Source organism: Apodemus sylvaticus, chromosome 7 (assembly GCF_947179515.1).
Source record: "Apodemus sylvaticus chromosome 7, mApoSyl1.1, whole genome shotgun sequence".
NCBI lineage: Eukaryota > Metazoa > Chordata > Mammalia > Rodentia > Muridae > Apodemus > Apodemus sylvaticus.
Window position 1 is genome coordinate 36,277,576 of NC_067478.1, and position 18,597 is coordinate 36,296,172.

At 38.7% G+C, this 18,597-nt stretch overlaps 1 protein-coding gene across 1 annotated transcript; it reads left to right on the top strand.

Annotated features, from left to right (window-relative positions):
- The first annotated feature begins 11,811 nt into the window (after positions 1-11,811).
- LOC127689664 (tripartite motif-containing protein 43A-like) lies at positions 11,812-18,156 on the top strand. The gene is made up of 5 exons (XM_052189327.1): positions 11,812-12,015; positions 13,426-13,659; positions 15,486-15,508; positions 16,129-16,220; positions 17,669-18,156. Exons 1-5 carry the CDS (start codon positions 11,812-11,814, stop codon positions 18,154-18,156), a joined length of 1,041 nt encoding a protein of 346 aa, XP_052045287.1.
- The last annotated feature ends 441 nt before the right edge of the window (positions 18,157-18,597 follow it).

Sequence of the window (18,597 nt, forward strand, 5' to 3'; positions counted from 1 at the left end):
GTATAATACACTTTAAAAATTCAACTGATAGCTGAGCATGGTTTCACATGTCTTTAATTAGAGCATTCCGGAGCCAGAGGAAGGTGGATCTCTGTGAGTCTCAGCCCAGCCTGGTTTACAGAGCTAGTCCCAGAATAACCAGGGATACAAAGACAAATAATGTCTCTAAAATAAAAAAAAAAAAAAACAATTGCTAAAATATTTAATAGAAAACATACAAATATTTTAATGGCTATATATATATATTAAACTGTCTTGAATTAATCATTCTGTGTGTCTCAAGGAACAAATGATACTATATTTTCAGCCTGAATCATGTACATCATTAAATTGGTATTCATTAATCTTTGTTTGTGAAAAAACCGTCTGCCTAAATATGATTACAATGTGGCTTAACTAGACATATATTTTTAGAGAATTGAAATATTTATTGGAGCTGGATAGTGGTGGCACACACCTGTAATCCCAGCACTCTGGCAGGTGGATTTCTGAGTTCGACGCCAGCCTGGTCTACAGAGTGAGTTCCAGGACAGCCAAGGCTATACAGAGAAATCCTGTCTCCAAAAAAATCAACAACAAAATATTCATTGTACAAAGGTCATCTCACTATTAAAGTGCACCTCTGGTCATTATATCAGTGCTGACACTCACCTTGGAAGTACTTGAACCTTGCAGTCAGCCCAGTATTGGGATGGGCACTGAGTTTTGGTTTCATTCCCTGTGTCAGCTGTGCTAACTCACTCCTGCAAGGAGAAGACATTGATAGGCATGTGCTACAGATATCACCCCAGGGATGAGGGGGAAATCTTTACTGGGAGCTAAGTATTAAAACCCTTGTCACATAACCTGAAAACTGAAGTTCAATCTCAGGAACCCGTGGTGTAAGGAGAGGACAGACTCCTGAGAGTGGTCCTGTGTCCTGCACACATGTGCACCCACACAGAACATTTTCTTATATTAAAGAAACTCCATGATCAGGAGACAGGGTGGCTTCCTCTTAGATGCTCTCTCTCAAGCCCTTCCTGTTACCACCCTCTTTCCCATGCTTCCAGCCCCTTTCTTCTACTACCAGGAAAGTACAGCCCATGGGCCTCAATGATTAGGGTTTGAAAACAACAAATTTTAGCTCAAGCCCATTACATACACTGCTTCACTCATAGGGAGAAAGAAAAGACACTGTCTGGTAATGCCAAACAGGCATCATATCCATGAACACAATCCCAAACCCATTATCCATAAACAACTAAGTATTTTCTATATAAAATATATCTGTACATTGCTAAGAGAGCATTTTCAGCTTTGTACCATAATTCAGGGTATCCTGGCTTACAGTGAGGATTAAACTCACCTACTCAACAAGTCATCCAAATCCTGCAAACAAACAAGAGAAGGTTAGATATCTGAAGGAACACCCTACTATGTGGTTCTATATATACAAAAAGATTTTTTTAGAGATTTATTTATTCTATTTATGTATATGAGTACACTCTTGCTCCCTTCAGAGCCACCAGAAGAGGGCATCAGATCCCATTACAGATGGTTGTGAGCCACCATGTGGCTGCTGGGAGTTGCACTCAGGAGTGCTGGAAGAGCAGTAAGGGCTCTTAACCACTGAGCAATCTCTACAGTCCATAAAGTTTTATATATAAAGGTAATTTCCAGTCATCACTACACTGATTCATCCTGCAAATGTATTTTCATGTCCCAGGGTAAGGCCAATGACATGGAATGATTTCTTAATGAAATCAGGCTGTGAGAATATTTGAGAAGCATATGGGTAGGAGTTATACACTCCTTTGTAACATACAGCTGTCTGCAAAGAGGACTTTCTTTGATCTTGTTCACAAAGCATATGAAACTATCTTTAAGGGTACTTTAAAACTGAGCCCTAAGCCCTACATGGTGCCTCATATCTTTAACTCTAGAATTTTGGGTTTAGGTCTCAGGAATCCTGTGAATCCCAGGCCATTGTGCACCAATAAAGAAGAACATATATCAAATCCCCCACCTCCCAAAGAAATCTCAAAAACACAGCTTTCAAACAGAACAAACTTATGGTAGACTACATTAAAACTACACTAATATCCAAGTAGAGGTAAAGTGGAGTGTTTGGTAACAAGAATCACTTATTTTGGTTTCAAAGAAGCAAGCTATGAACACAAAAAATGAGATATTCAATGGGGAATCTACTGACACAATGTCAACAAGCTTGCTCATTTTAGGTTATTGCAAAAATTGTCTCTCCAGATTTTTCTTAAAACCTGATAAGTAGAGGGGATATAGAAAGGGATCTCAGATGTAACAGTCATAGATGTGGTCCTCAGATAATAAAGCTGTTTCAAGCCCTCTTCCATGCTTACCTGCAACAGCACCACCTCATATGGTTTCTGGGACATCACCTTCAGCTCCTGATACAATTCTATTAGTTGACTCCTATTGTGGACCATCATGGCTTCACTTTTCTTGAACTCCTCTAAAATAGTGTTGCTTTGATTTTTCATACACGCCATATATTGATTCTCTTCTTCTTCGAGGGGTGGATGCAGTTTGCTATACTCTGTCCTGATCATTTCCTCCCGTAGGGTCACAAAGTCCTGAATGAAAAGGGACACCCTAGATCACATCTGGAGAGTATTTGATCCTCTCGACTGAGTTCTTCTATGTTTAAATTACCTACAGGATCCCATCAGGGTGCTGCACACACTGATTTACTGTCCCACTTTTCAGAAAATGTAAATCATTTGATTTTATATATTTCTTCATTATTATTAGAGGAAGCAAACAAATCCATCCTTTTTTCTCTTACCATTTTCATCTATTAATTGAGATTCTGATATATCTGGACAAAAAGCTTTTGATAGTTACAATATTCACTCAAAAATGCAACAGAGGCAAAAGTAGGCAGATTTGTGAGTTTGTGGGCAGCCTAGTTTACAGAGTAAGTTCCAGGACTGCCAGGGCTAAACAGAAAAACCCTGTCTCAAAAACCAAAAAAGAAAAAAATTCAACATGGTACACGCATTGTAACTGAAATTCCAAGTGGAGTCATAGAGTCTAATATACTCTGCTAAACACTCAGAAAATCGCATATTAATATCAAACTTTTCCCTTTTTAAAAACGATTTAATATCAAACTTCTCTGCCACACAGCAAGGCCTTTCTGTGTTCAAAATTGGATTTTGCCTTTAAGAATTTAAGGTTAACATAAAAGAATTTCCTAGCATCACTTTGCATGTATGATCCTCAAATTATGAATGACCAACTTTGAAAGATATTTGCATCTGGTTGACTTTACACATCACTCTGATACCCACCAACCACTGAAAGATTGCTCTCCTCTCTGCATTTAGAGTCTCCTGCTGTTCTTGGATCTTCTTCAATAAAGATGCCATTTTCTTTTCAAGTTTCACCTGTAATAAATAAATAAAAGTAAATAAGCATATAAGTAAATAAATATCATCCTTACATAAATAATGAGAATAATGAGTTACCTGATGACAAACTCTAGCACTGAACACAATTACTTTAGAGAGGGTAGAAGAAGAATCACATTGCTGTTTCTGTTTTATTTTAATAACTATGGAACTTTAGATTTCAGACTATAGAATTACAGAACACAACCACCCTGTGCTCAAGTAAAGTGATGGACTGTAATTGATGATTGTCTGGATAATTAGCATCTGACTGGTTCCCCATATGCTTCTAACCACCTCATTCCAATGTACTTTTGGATTTTAGTCTCATGTCAGTTTTTAAATCAGTTTATAAAGATGTAAATTTATGATGATTATACTTTTCAATGACATGAACATAATGAATCATGAAACTAGAAATGCTATTTTATTTCTGCACCTGTCATGGAATGTTTATATTTTATAGTCTTTCCTCATTCCTTGTTTAAAAACTGGCAAGATTTAGAGGACAGTGGATTCCTCAGAATCAGGACAAGCCTCTCCATATGGTCTGCTAAGCCTCCCTCTCTCAAGCTCTCATTTTTTTCTGAAATATCACTTACCATTTGTGTACAAACCTGCAGTCCAATGATGCAGTGTCTCTGACCTCTGTGATTCTGGGAGACAGAACACAATAGACAGAGGAGGAACCTGCTCTCACCAGAGAATGTTGTCTTTCTCTCCTTGTGGATCATGCATTTTTGATCCTGAGAATGCAAATACTTCATGAGCCTGTTTTTTCTCACAGCAGATACCAGGTAACAAATAGTGATGTTATTTCTGAATGTCCCATTGGAGGGTTGCCCACATATAGGGCAGAGGTCAGGGATTCCAACATCTTCTGAAGAAAGGATGAGACAGGCCTTGCAGAAGGTATGGCCACACCTTAAGGAGACTGGAACCATAAAGACGCCCTGGCAAATGAAGCAGGTGAGTGTTTCCTGGAGGGTTTGCAAAATGTCTGATTCCATTTTTCTGAGGGGGGAAAAGTAGAATTATTATTATTGGACCAGAGAGGAGCAAGAGACTAGACAAAATGTGATTCAAGTTGAGGTAAAATTCTGATTATGGCAATAAATACAGACTTATTTTGTTTGCCCAAGAACTTTTCCCTACATATTGCCTGATGTGACACCATTCTAGATCTACCATCTACATTTGTGCTGAAGACTTCCACCCACATTGGTAGTTTTCAAAGGCCAGAGTCATTCCTCTCCATTGTTATAGAGAAAAAACCACATGGAGGTGTGATCCAAGTCCATCTGTTCCACAGGCCAGCCTTTCACTGCAGGCATGTGAGTAAACAGCTCCTTCGTTTGTTGTCTATCCAAGAAAATACACACTACTTCATGCCTTCTCTACTAAATATTTTTGTTTGGTATCTGACTTTTACTTTCTTATTATTCAGATTCCACTGCCCCAACCCTTAAATCTTCATGGGAAATATCACTCACTTCTCTTCTTTCTGCTACAAAATGCCTAAAAGAATTAGTATGCTGTCTTCTACTTCAAGGATATCATGGTGAGGAAGAAATGGTTGCAGGAGCTCAAGGCAGTTCCTCTCCTGACTTCCAAAATCAGGAAGCAAAGAGCAAATGAAAGCTTGCTCCTCGCCCTTCCCCCTTTTTCTTCATTGGAGCCCTCAACCCATGGGCTGGAGGAATGATCTCACCAACATTTAGTGTGGTTCTTCCCAACTGAATGAATCTAATCCAATAGATTTTCACAAATATATCAGGTCATTTCTTTCTTTCTTTCCCTGCCCCCCAAGACAGGGTTTCTCTGTGTAGCCTTGGCTGTCCTGGAACTCACTCTGTAGACCAGTCTGGCCTTAAACTCAGAAATCTGCCTGCTTCTGCCTCTCAAGTCCTGGGATTACAGGCGTGTGCCACCAAGCCCTGCTTATCAGCTCATTTCTAAAGCAATCCTGATCCCCTCAAGTTGAACACAAGGGGAATTCATTTTTTTAAGATTTATTTATTTTTTTATATGTTAGTGTACTGTCACTGTCTTCAGACACACCAAAACAGGGCATTGGATCCCCATTAGAGATGGTTGTGGTTGCTGGGAATTGAACTTAGGACTTCTGGAAGACATTTGTTTACTTCCCCAAAACACAACTCCTACCTAGAGTTTGTGGGAAGAAGTCTTAAGGTATAAATGAAGCACTCATGTCTATGGGAGACTTGGTTATCTAACCAACAGGTATGCATTTCCTATCTCTTTTAACATTTACATGTAGAAATAATCTCAGCCCAGCAGTGGTGGTGCATGCCTTAAATCCCTGGAAGCACTTTCCAGGCAAAGGAAGGCAAATTTCTGAATTCAAGGTCAGCCTAGTATACAGATTCAGTTCCAGGACAGCCAAAGATATACAGAGAAGCCCTGTCTGGAGAAACCCAAAAAAGAAAAAAGAATAGAAAAGAAAGAAAAGAGAGAAGAAAACAAAAGAAAAGGAAAGAAGGAAGGAAGGAAGGAAGGAAGGAAGGAAGGAAGGAAGGAAGGAAGGAAGGAAGGAAAGAAAGAAAGAAAGAAAGAAAGAAAGAAAGAAAGAAAGAAAGAAAGAAAGAAAGAAAGAAAGAAAGAAAGGAAGGAAGAAAGAAAGGGAAAAATCTCAGTTTGAGGCAAGTTTTTCAAAATAATTAAGCTTCTACAGCTGGACACAGATGGAATCAAATGGCTTTAACTGGTGGTTCTTGTTTTACAAATTCCAATACTAATATTGTCAACAATTAGAGTAGCAAAAACATTGGGACTTTAATGCTGCCTCCTTAATTTAGGTAATGGTCATGTTTTCCTTTCGTTTTTTGTTGTTGTTATTTTTTTTTGTTGTTTTTTGTACATAAGACATTTCACTACAAAACAAGAACACATATCAAACACAAAAGAAAAATGGCATCAGATTTTAACCAGAATGTACTCTTATAAGAGTGGTTTGTTTTCTATATTTTAACTACATGTAACCTTCCAATCTAACATTCCCAACTCTAGCAGGAGTAGCCAATTCCATCATGATGGCAAACTTAAGTACCCATTTATATTGTGAGATTTTCCCTCCTATAATTTACAAGAGAAGAAATATTAAAATTCTTTTGCTGAAAATTGAATTTTTGCTTCTATACTTTTCTATATATATTTAAATTCCTATGTCTTTAAACCATTCAGAGCTTTTGTTAAACACAGAATGCTCTTGAAATATTTTAGAGGCAGTTGTGGAGGCACACGCCTATAATTCCAGCACTTGGGAGGCAGAGGCGGGTGGATTCCTGAGTTTGAGGCCTACCTGGACTACAGAGTGAGTTCCAGGACAGACAGGACTACACAGACAAACCCTGTTTCGAAAAAAAAAACAAAACAAAACAAAATAAAAAAAGGAAAAGAAACATTTTAGAATTTAGACAACACAAAAAATTGAATAGTATAATGAAACTATCTCTCAATACAAAATTGAAAGGTATCATGAAACTATCTCTCAATACATCAGATCAATTAAAATGTGCATAATGATAAATTTAAAATTATCTATAACCTGAACCCACATTTTATCCCAAGAAAGAAATCCAAATGCAAATTGAGTCAAGTTTTGCTGAGTGACAAAATATAACTTCTAAGCAAAAACCTGTTTATATTTAGTTAAAAATAGGGACTATGAAGGAATTTTCTCTTGTAAATTGTGCACTTACCCAAGCAATTATCCCTGAGCTCATCAATGCTTGGTAGCAAGACAATACTAGCTCAGTTCTGAGATCAGATCCTTAGAGCACAGGGGTCTAGCAGTGTCTAGACATGAAGGTTGAAAACACACTGTATCTGATCTGAAGTAGAATGAACCTGGTGGGCCCTAGGACTGTATTTAGAGTCTCTAAGGACCACACCCACTTCCTCCCATGGTGGCTTTTACTAGTGCTTCCAATGGGTGAGATTCTCTAAGTGGGATTATCTAAATGGATGGAAGGTTGAACTAACACATTGGCCAATCTCTACAAGCAAGTCTCTTCCAAGAAATTTCCTGAGTTACTGTTTAGCTGTGTGTGGTAGCTCACACCTTTACCCAGAGTCCAAGGAATCAGAATGCTGAATCAGGAAGATTTTTAGTTCAAGGCCTGCCGAAAATGTGCAGTGAGAAATTTTCTAAGAAAAAATAGTAATTTCACAACACTGTTTTACTGTAACTACATATTGTGCTATGCGTTCCTACTTTGCTTTTCATAGCTTTACAGGTGGTGGTGCCATTAATCTCTGATTCTAGCAAATATCAACATGAATATATTTTCAGTTCTTTGGGGATGTGTTACAATTTCTTTTGCCCATATTAATCTCAACTGCTACTTCTTCTAAGTCTACCCCATTTACTAAAAAGGGGGGAAAATGCACGAATCTCCCTCTATTTACTTTTGACTGTGTATAGTGTCATTAGACCTCAAAGATACCTAGCTCCCCATCTGTTGAGTTCACATTAACCAGACACTTGCGTGTTAATGTTGTAGATGTGAAATAATTAGGAACCTTCCACATCTCAGTCACGTTTTTGCTTGCTTTACACATGGAAGGTTTATTTTTAATATGTTCTTAGTTAAAATAAAATGCCATAATTTTCCCTCTCCCTTCCTTTCTTACAGGTCCTTCATAGAAGTGGCTACCAGAGCTTTGGTTAGGATTTTAGGTAGATTCTCAAAGCTCGAAGTATCAGGGTTTGGGTAGTTTTTTTCCTCCTCAAATGATTCAGTCAAGAGGGGAAAAAATCCTCACAAGAAAAATTCCAGCCACTTGAGTTATTCTTAATTCCAGGTGTAGTCAATTTAATTCCAAGAACAGCCATCACCAGGGCTGACCACTTTGTATTGGGTGATCAGTTAGAAAGCTTATCCCTGATACAAGCTGTTTCTTTGTCTAGGTGTCAGAGCTAAGGTCTTCACCTCAGCAGCCAAAGAGCAGAGAAGCAGAATGCCTTCCCTTACTCACTGTGCCTAATCTATTGGATGGATGCTCACAGGATGGCTCTTCCCTCTTGTTCTCTGAAAGGCCCTCATAGACATACCCAAGGGAATAGCCTGTTGATTACCCAGGCACTTCTTTTTTATCATTGAAAATAAATTTTTCAGCTGGGCGGTGGTGGCCTATGCCTGTAATCCCAGCACTCTGGGAGGCAGAGGCAAGCAGATTTCTAAGTTCTAGGCCAGCCTGGTCTACAGAGTGAGTTCCAGGACAGGCAGGACTATACAGAGAAACCCTGTAAAAAAAAAAAAAAAACAATTTTTTTTTTTCATGAAGTGGGGCTTCCCAGTCACAGCTGCCTATTATTGGGTTAGATGCACTGCAGACAACAAATTCCTTTAATATATAGAGACATTCCATAATTTCTCTAACTCTCAAGAATCCTGACTGATACAGAAGTTGGTACTGGGGACTAGGGTATTACTGTGATAGGCTTTTTCATGTTTTTGGAGGAACATTGATTTGGTGACTTTGGATGTGGAAAGCAGTGAAGTGCTTTAAGTTCGGTTTAGTGAAACATTCTAGTAGGAATATGAAGACATTGGTGCTGAGGGTGATTTGAACTGTGGGAGAAAGATCTCAGTATGAGTGGTAGAGGCTACTCATGTGATGTTTATTGAAAAAAATGTGCATACCTTTTGCCCTAGGGCTTTTCTGTTTGTTTTTCTTGTTTGTTTGTTTTTTGAGTTTTTTTTTTTTTTTGCCCTAGTTTTAAGAGTTTGCCTGAGGGTAGGTTGAAGAGACTCAGATTAATTGCATTGACAAAGGAACTCTCACAGGGCAGTGGTGCCACAGGCCTTTAATCCCAGCACTTGGGAGGGCGAGGCAGGAGGATTTGTGAGTTCTAAGCCAGCCTGGTCTATAGAGTAAGTACCAAGTACAGCCAGGATTATACAGAGAAATCCTGTATAAACAAACAATCCCCCCCAGGGGCATCTGGGTTCTTTCCAGCTTCTGGCTATTATAAATAAGGCTGCTATGAAAATAATGGAGCATGTGTCTTTATTGCATGCCAGGGAATCCTTTCCGTAAATGCCCAGGAGAGGTATAGCAGGGTCCTCGGGAAGTGTCATGTCCAGTTTTCTGAGGAACCGCCAGACTGATTTCCAAAGTGGTTGTAACTTCTTACAGCCCCACCAGCAGTGGAGGAGTGTTCCTCTTTCTCCACATCCTTGCCAACACCTGCTGTCTCCTGAGTTTTTGACCTTAGCCATTCTGACTGGTGTAAGGTGAAATCTCAGGGTTGTTTTTATTTGCATTTCCCTAATGACTAATGATGTTGAGCACTTCTTAAGGTGCCTCTCAGCCATCCGAATTTCTTCAGGTGAAAATTCTTTGTTTAGATCTGTACCCTATTTTTAATAGGGTTATTTGGTCCCTGGGGTCTAACTTCTTGAGTTCTTTGTATATATTGGATATTAACCCTCTATCAGATGTAGGGTTGGTGAATATCCTTTCCCAATATGATGGTTGCCATTTTGTCCTTTTAACAGTGTCCTTTGCCTTACAGAAACTTGGTAATTTTATGAGGTCCTACTTGTCAATTCTTGATCTTAGAGCATAAGCTATTGGTGATCTGTTCAGGAACTTTTCCCCTGTGCCCATGTCCTCAAGGGTCTTCCCCAGTTTCATTTCTATTAGTTTCAGTGTCTTTGGTTTTACGTGGAGGTCCTTGATTCACTTGGAGTGAAGTTTAGTACATGGAGATAAGAATGGATCAATTCGCATTCTTCTGCATGCCGACCTCCAATTGAACCATCACCATTTGTTGAAAAGGCCATTTTTTTCCAGTGGATGTTTTTGGCTCCTTTGTTAAAGATCAAGTGACCATAGGTGTGTGGATTCATTTCTGGATCTTCAATTCTACTCCATTGGTCCACTTGTCTGTCACTGTGCCAATACCATGCAGTTTTTTACACTATTGCTCTGCAGTATTGCTTGAAGTCAGGGATACTGATTCCCCCAGAATTTCTTTTGTTGGTGAGAATAGTTTTAGCTATCCTGGGTTTTTTGTTATTCCAGATGAATTTGAGAATTGCTTTGTCTAACTCTGTGAAGAACTGAGTTGGGATTTTGATGGGGATTGCGTTGAATATGTAGATCGTTTTTTGCAAGATGGCCATTTTAACTATATTAATCCTGCCGATCCACGAGCATGGAAAATTTTTCAATTTTCTGAGGTCTTCTTCGATTTCCTTCTTTAGAGACCTGAAGTTATTGTCATATAGACCTTTCACTTGTTTGGTTAGAGTCACACCAAGATACCTGACTATATCTGGAATGAAATACAGTCTAGAATTGGAAGGCTCACCTATGATCCTAATTTGGAGGCTCAGAGATATAAGTTTCTCACCTGGATCTCGGTATGGAGATCTTGAAGCATAGTTGCTAAAACAAGGAGATCTCTGAGTTCGAGGTCATTTGGGATTAAAGGCATGGTGTACACACCTTTAATCTGGGCCACACCCTCTGATGGAGAACTACAGCCTTTAATCTGGGCCACACCCACCCGACTATACACTGGCTGGAGATATATAAGGACATTGGAAGAAGGAAGATTTACTCACTCTTCCTTGCCTGCTTGTCTCATGGGACTGAGAAACTGCTAGATCCTTGAACTTCATCCACAGGTGCTGCTGACAATTGTGGGGGAGTTGGACTATAGACTGTAAGTCATTGACAAATTCCTTAACTATATAAAGACTATCCATATGTTCTGTGACTCTAGAGAACCCAAACTAATACAGATACCAAACAAAAGTATTTAGTAGAGAAGGCATGAAGTAGTGTGTATTTTATTGAATAGACAACAAATGAAGGAGCTGTTTACTCACATGCCTGCAGTGAAAGGCTGGCCTATGGAGCAGAAGGACTTGGATCACTCCTCAGTATGGTATTTCTTTCTCTATAACAATGAAGAGGAATGTCTCTGTCCTTTAAAAACATACCAATTTGGCTGAAGTCTTCAGTAGGAACGTAGATGGTAGATCTAGAATGGTGTCAGGCAATATGTAGGGAAAATTTCTTGGGCAAAGATAAAAACTAAGAAAGTTTTTATTGCCATAATAAGAATTTAATCACAAGTTGAATCAAATATTGTCTAGTCTCTTACTCCTCTCTGCTCCAATAATAATAATTATACTTTTTTCCCCTCAGAAAAATGGAGTCAGACATTTTGCAAACCTCCCAGGAAGCACTCACCTGCTTGATTTGCCGAGGCATCTTTATGGATCCAGTCTTGTTAAGGTGTGACCATAATTTCTGCAAGGCCTGTCTCATCCTTTCTTCAGAAGATATCAGAATCCCAGACCTCTGCCCTGAATGTAGGGAACCATCCCCTCGGATGTTCATAAATCATATCACTATGAAGACTCTGGAATCTACTGCGAGAGAACACAGGATCATGAAGTATTTGAGTTCTGAGGATCACAAGTGTGTGATCCACAGGGAGAGAAAGACAAAATTCTGTGGTAAGAGCAGTGCCCTCCTCTGTCAATTGTGTTCTGACTCCCAGGATCACAGAGGTCACAGACACTGCACCATTGAACTGCGTGTTACAAAGCAAATGGTAAGCGATGCTTCTAGAAAAAAAAAAAAAGAATGAGAGCTTGAGAGAGGGAGGCTTAACACACCACAGGGAGAGGCTTGTCCTGGTTCTTAGGAATCCATTGTACTCCAAATCTTGGAACTTTTTAAAGAGGGAATGAGGGATGACTATAAAATGTAAACATTCCTTGAGAGGTGCATAAGTATAAATTTCATTTTTAGTTTCATGATTAATTATATTCATGTCACTGAAAAGTATAATCGTTCTAAATTTACATCTTTAAAAAGTCCTTGTGACATGAGACTAAAATCCCAAAAGTACATTGGAATGAGCTTGTTAGAAGGATGTGGGGATCCCAATCAAATGCTAATTATCCAGACAGTCCATGACTTTACTTGAGCCCAGGGTGGTTGTGTTTTGTTATTCTATGTTCTGAAAACTAAAGTCCAATATTTACTAAAAATAAAAAGAAACAGCACTGTGATCCTTCTTCTACCATCTCTATTGTAATTGTGTTCAGTGCTAGAGTTTCTCTGTCAGATAACTCATTATTTATCTATGGATGATATTTATTTACTAATTAATGAATTAATTTATATATTACAGCTGAAACTTGAAAAGCAAATGGCATCTTTATTGCAGAAGATCCAAGCTCAGCAGAAGAATGTAAATGCAGAGAGGAGAACAATTCGTGGATGGTTGGTAGGTATGAGCCTGATGTGTAAAGTCAACCAGACGCAGATAGCTTGCAAACTTGGTCATTCAAAATTGGAGGATCAGACATGGGAGATGACGCTAGGAAATCTTTTTTTGTTAACCCTACATTCTTAAAGGCAAAATCCAATTTTGAACACACAGAGAAAGGCTTGGCCAAGTGGCAGAAAAGTTTGATATTAACGGGTGATTTTCTGAGTGTTTAGCAGAGTACATCAGACTCAATGACTCCACTTAGAATTCCAGTTACTATGTATGTGCAAAGTTGCATTTTTTCCTTTCTTTTTTTTTCTTCTTTGGTTTTTTGAGACTGGGTTTCTCTGTGTATCCTTGGCAGTCCTGAAATTTAGCCTGTAGTCCAGGCTGGCCTCAAAGTCAGAAATCTGCCTGCTGGGATTGAAGGTGTGTACTACCCTTGCCCGGCCCAAAGTTGCGTTTTTGACTGAACATATTATGAATCAAAACCTTTTTTCCTAGATATCTCAGAAACTCATTTAATAGAAGAAAATGGTAAGGTTAAAGGATGGATTGTTTGCTCCTGCTATTAATAACAAATGTATAATATCATATAATTGACATTTTCTGAAAAGTGGGGACAGTAAATCAGTGTGTGCAGCACCCTGACGGGATCCTGTAGGTGAATTTAAACATAGAAGAACTCAGTGGAGAGGACCAAATACTCCCCAGATGTGATCTAGGATGTTCTTTTTCCTTCAGGACTTTTTGACCCTACGGGAGGAAATGATCAGGTCAGAGTATAGCAAACTATATCCACCCAACGATGAAGAAGAGAATCAACAAATGGAGTTTATGAAAAATCAAAGCAATACTATTTTAGATGAGCTCAAGAAAAGTGAAGCCATGATGGTCCACAAGAGGAGTCAACTAATAGAATTGTATCAGGAGCTGAAGGCGATGTCCCAGAAGCCATATGAGGTGTTGCTGCTGCAGGTAAGCATGGAAGAATGCTTGAAACAGATTGATTATTTGAGGCCCACACCTATGACTTTTACATTTGAGATCCCTTTCTATATCCCCTGTACTTATTATCAGGTTATAAGAAAAATCTGGAGAGATAATATCTGTAATAACCTAAAAGAGCAAGTTTGTTGACATTGTGTCAGCAGATTCCATATGGAATATCTCATTTATTTATGTTTGTAGCTTGTGTCTTTGAAACACCAAATTAAGTGATTCTTGGTACCAAACACTCCATTTTACCCCTAGTTGGATGTTAGTGCAGTTTTAAGGTAGTCTACCATAAGTTTGTTCTGTTTGAAAGCTGTGTTTTTGAGCTTTCTTTGGGAGGTGGGGATTTGATATATGTTCTTCTTTTGTGGTGCACAATAGCCTGGGATTCACAGGATTCCTGAGACCTAAACCCAAAATTCTAAAATTACAGAAATGAGGCCCCATGTAGGGGTTAGGCCTCAGTTTTGTAGTACCCTTAATGAAAGTTTCCTATGCTCTGTGTACCAGATCAACGAAAGTCCTATTTGCAGACAGCTGCTTGTTACAAAGCAGTGTATAACTCCTACCCATATGCTTCTCAAATATTCTCACAGCCTGATTTCATTAAAAATTCATCCCAGTGTGCTAATCCACTTCATTGGCATTATCCTGGGACTTGAAAATACATTTGCAGGGTGAATCAGTGTAGTGATGACTGAATTTTCTTTATATATGGTTCTTCTTGTTAAGCATCAATTTCCCTGTGTGCAAAATGTAGAAGACAATGATTCAGAATTGCCAGTTAAATTAACTTCAGTAAATATTACTTACTGGATAAGTAATTAAGAAAGGGTGAACAAGGCTCAGTGGTTAACTTTAAAGGACTATGGTTAAATGGTGAAGACAACACACAATGAATTAAAATTACTATGGTCCAAATACTATGAAGGTCATATATATATATATATATATATATATATATATATATATATATATGATTGTGAAAAGACATGAATGGGGACTTTCAAGCTCTAAAATTATGACAATGACAGTACCTGAGGAATTCTAAACTCTAAGTAAACAACCTGCATTTCATTAAGATATTTAAAACAATGTACACAGAATACCATTAAGCCCCTGAATTAAATTCCATTTTCTTTATTTCCAAAGCCTATATTATTATGTCTTCATTTTTTTTACAATAAAAAATGGTATTGCTTGTTGACAATAAGTCAGTTATTGTTGATGTCAAGAGGGGTGTGTAAGACTCCAGAATAAAACCCTCAAGACCTCATTTCATGCTTTAAGCATTGTGTTATCTGTATCGTACTAATAAGCTTGGTCCTGAGATTGTCCAGTTCTTGCCAAATAAGGAAGTGGGAAGTTTTCTAAAGACAAAATAAACTCTTATATTATTCTTATTCTGTCTCCATTGCTCCACTGCTGACTGCAGTAACTAACAATATAAACCAGTAGGTGTTTGTTGAATTTATTTTAATTTTTATGTGGAATGTTGAAGGGAACAAATAAATTTATAAACAGAGAAAGAAAAGAAAGAAAAAAAACTTTATGGGCTGGGGAGATGACTCAGCAGTTAAGAGCACTGACTGCTCTTCCAGCAGTCCTGAGTTCAATTCCCAGCAACCACATGGTAGCTCACAACTGTCTGTAATGGGATCTAATGCCCTCTTCTGGTGGGTCTGAAGGGAGCAAGCTTAAACTCGTACATAAAGTGAATAAATAAGTCTCTAAAATAAATCTTTATGTATATATAGAAATACATTGTAGGCTGTTTCTTCAGATATCTTCCCTTGTTTTGTTTGCAGGATTTGGACGACTTGTTCAGAAGGTGAGTTTAATCCTTAGTGTAAACCAGGATACTTTGAGCTATCATTCAAAGCTGGACAAGCCTTCTTAGCAATTTACAGATATTTCTTACATAGAAAATATATAATTATTTATGGATGATGACTTTGGGATTGTTTTCATGAATATGAAGCCTGTTTGCCTTCACCAGACAGTGTCTTTTCTTTTTCCCTAAGAATGAAGGAGTGTATGTAATAGGCTTGAGCTAAAATTTGTTGTTTTCAAATCCTAATCATTGAGGCCCATGGGCTGTACTTTCCTGGTAGTAGAAGAAAGGGAAAGAGCATCTAAGAGGAAGCCACCCTGTCTCCTGACCATGGGGTTTCTTTAATATCAGAAAACGTTCTGTGTGAAAAAATGTTCAGGCAAGTGTTTCCTTTTATCAATTTGGTTTGTTAGGAATCCCTAAGTGAGTGCACATGTGTGCGGGACACAGGAGCACTCTCAGGAGCCTGTCCTCTCCCTTCACCATTGGTTCCTGAGATTGAACTTCACTTGTCAGGTTGTATGACAAGGGTTTAATACTTGGCTCCTAGTGAAGATTTCTCCTCATCACTGGGGTAATATCTGTAGTACATGCCGATCAAAGTCTTCTCCTTGCAGGAGTGAGTTAGTGCAGCTGACACAGTGTATGAAACCAAAACTCAGTGTCCTTCCCAATACTGGGCTGGCTGCAAGGTTCAACCACTTCCAAGGTGAGTGTCAGCACTGATATAGTGTCCAGAGGTGCCCTTGAACTGTGAGATAACATTTGTACAATGAATATTTTAATTCCCTAAAAAGATTGGTCTAGTTAAGCCACATTGTAATCATATGTAGGCAGAAGGTCATTTTACAAGCAAAGATTAATGAATACCAATTTAATGATGTACATGATTCAGGCTGAAAAATATAGTTTCATTTGTTCTTTGAGATACACAGAATGATTAATTCCGGACAGTTTAATATGTATTAAATTGATTTTTTTTTATTTTTTGAGACATTATTTCTCTTTGTATCCCTGGCTATCATGGGACCAGCTCTATAAACCAGACTGGGCTTGGACTCACAGAGATCCACCTGCATCTGGCTCTGGAATGCTTCAATTAATGACATGTGAAACCATGCTCAGCTATCAGTTGAATTTTTAAAGTTTATTATACTCCATAGATTAAAAATTCACAAGATATCGTGGCACCCACTTGTAACCCCAATATTAAAAACATGGCATCAGGAGGATTGCCCAAGAGTTTGAGGCCAGATAGATTGGCATAGTGAGTTCCAGGCTAGTCAAGAGTATATAGCAAGAAATCCTATCTCAAAGAAACTACAGAAATGATCACAAAAAAAGTCATCTATCACATGCAATAAAAAATAGAACGAAGCCTGGGGGTAGTGGCACACGCCTACAATCCCAGCACTCTGGGAGGCAGAGGCAGGCAGATTTCTGAGTTCAAGGCCAGCCTGGTCTATAAAGTGAGTTCCAGGACTGCCAGGGCTATACAGAGAAATCCTGTTTCGAAAAATCCAAAATCCAAAATACCAATAATAATAATAATAATAATAATAATAGTAATAATAATAGTAATTGATGGTGATGATGATGATGATGATGATGATGATGATAAAAAACCAAGTTGAAAAGACATGGGGCAGTCTGAATCACACTGGGAGACCAAAATATGGATTGTAACATCACAGGGAAAGAATATCAGAGCAACCAGGATTTAGTTAAATGCGGACAATTGCTACTAGGGAGCAACTTCTAAGGCATGCTTAGATTTATCGTACAAATCTGCATAGTGGGATGAAAATCAAAACTATAAGATGAAAGCAATCATGACCTAGGACTTAGGAATAACTTTTCATGGAGACTCAGGGGTACAGCCTTCAGGGGTCGTAACTAAAGCCCCTGACAGAACTGTGCTGTTCTGTGCTGTGGCATCCACCTCTGCAGATTCTCTAGATTTTCAAAAAAGTTTTCATTGTGTGCTCATTCTGTTTCTTTGGGAAACCTCTTGACTTTGATTTACCTGGGCTATACCCACCCTTCCAGTCTTAGGCTTTCTATTTTTAAAACCCAGAAAATGTCTAGGGACCCCTCTCTCTGTCAACTGACAAATGTAAATATTTGTTTTAACGAAAATGTTGTCTCTTCCCACAGTGAAAATTTTCTTTCAAAATTTAGTCCTGTTCGACTGCCAGCCAAGACGATTTTTTAATTTCAGAAGACTCAGCTTTAGACCCCGCAATGACATTCCATTTCTGGATGTACCTGGATCTTATCGTACTTCCTGGGGAGCAGAGAGCTTTACCACTGGAAAATATTACTGGGAGCTGGATTTGAAGGACCATGAGCAATGGGCTGTAGGGGTCTGTTACAATTTCTGGTTGAGAAACTTTGATATTGGATCTGAAGGTGCATTTCTTCTTGTGTGTTTGAAGGACGGTGATGTTTACAGTCTTCTCACCACCTGCCCATCATTGCACCACTATATAGAGAAGCCAGCTGGCCGGGTTGGCGTGTTCCTTGATTGTGAGGGTGGATATGTGAGTTTCCTGGATGTAGCCAAGAGTTCCTTCATATACAGCTACTGCCCTGGAACTTTCTATTACACTGTCAGGCCTTACTACTGTACTGTCTGCACATGATCATAGGAAGCTGTATCTAGCATGCTAGTGCCTTCCTATGGTAATGGGTCCTCTCTTTATTGTGATTAAATGTTGTGATGGTTTTTATATGCTTGGCCCAGGGAGTGTCACTATTAGAAGGTGTGACCATGTTGGAGTATGAGTGTCACTGAGTGTGTGGGCTTTAAGACCCTCATCCTAGCTTTATGGAAGCCAGTCTTCTACTAGCAGCCTTCAGATGAAGATGCAGAATCCTCATCTCTGTCTGTATCATGACTGCCTAGATGTTTCCATGCTCCCATTTTGATGATTATGGATTGAAGCTCTGAACCTGTAAGCCAGCCCCAATTAAATATTGTCCTTTTTAAGACTTGCCTTGGCCATGGGGTGTGTTGACAGCAGTCAAAACCTAACTAAAACAAATATCACAATGATCTTAAATGTCAAAGATGGGTGACTGCT

What these genes read in the sequence shown, in the direction of transcription:
- LOC127689664 (XM_052189327.1), top strand. Translation starts at nt 11,812, where the DNA reads ATGAAGACTCTGGAATCTACTGCGAGAGAACACAGGATCATGAAGTAT. An exon ending in ATGAGGTGTTGCTGCTGCAG is followed by an intron (nt 13,660 to 15,485) that starts GTAAGCATGGAA and finishes TTTTGTTTGCAG; the next exon opens with GATTTGGACGACTTGTTCAG. An exon ending in TTGGACGACTTGTTCAGAAG is followed by an intron (nt 15,509 to 16,128) that starts GTGAGTTTAATC and finishes TTCTCCTTGCAG; the next exon opens with GAGTGAGTTAGTGCAGCTGA.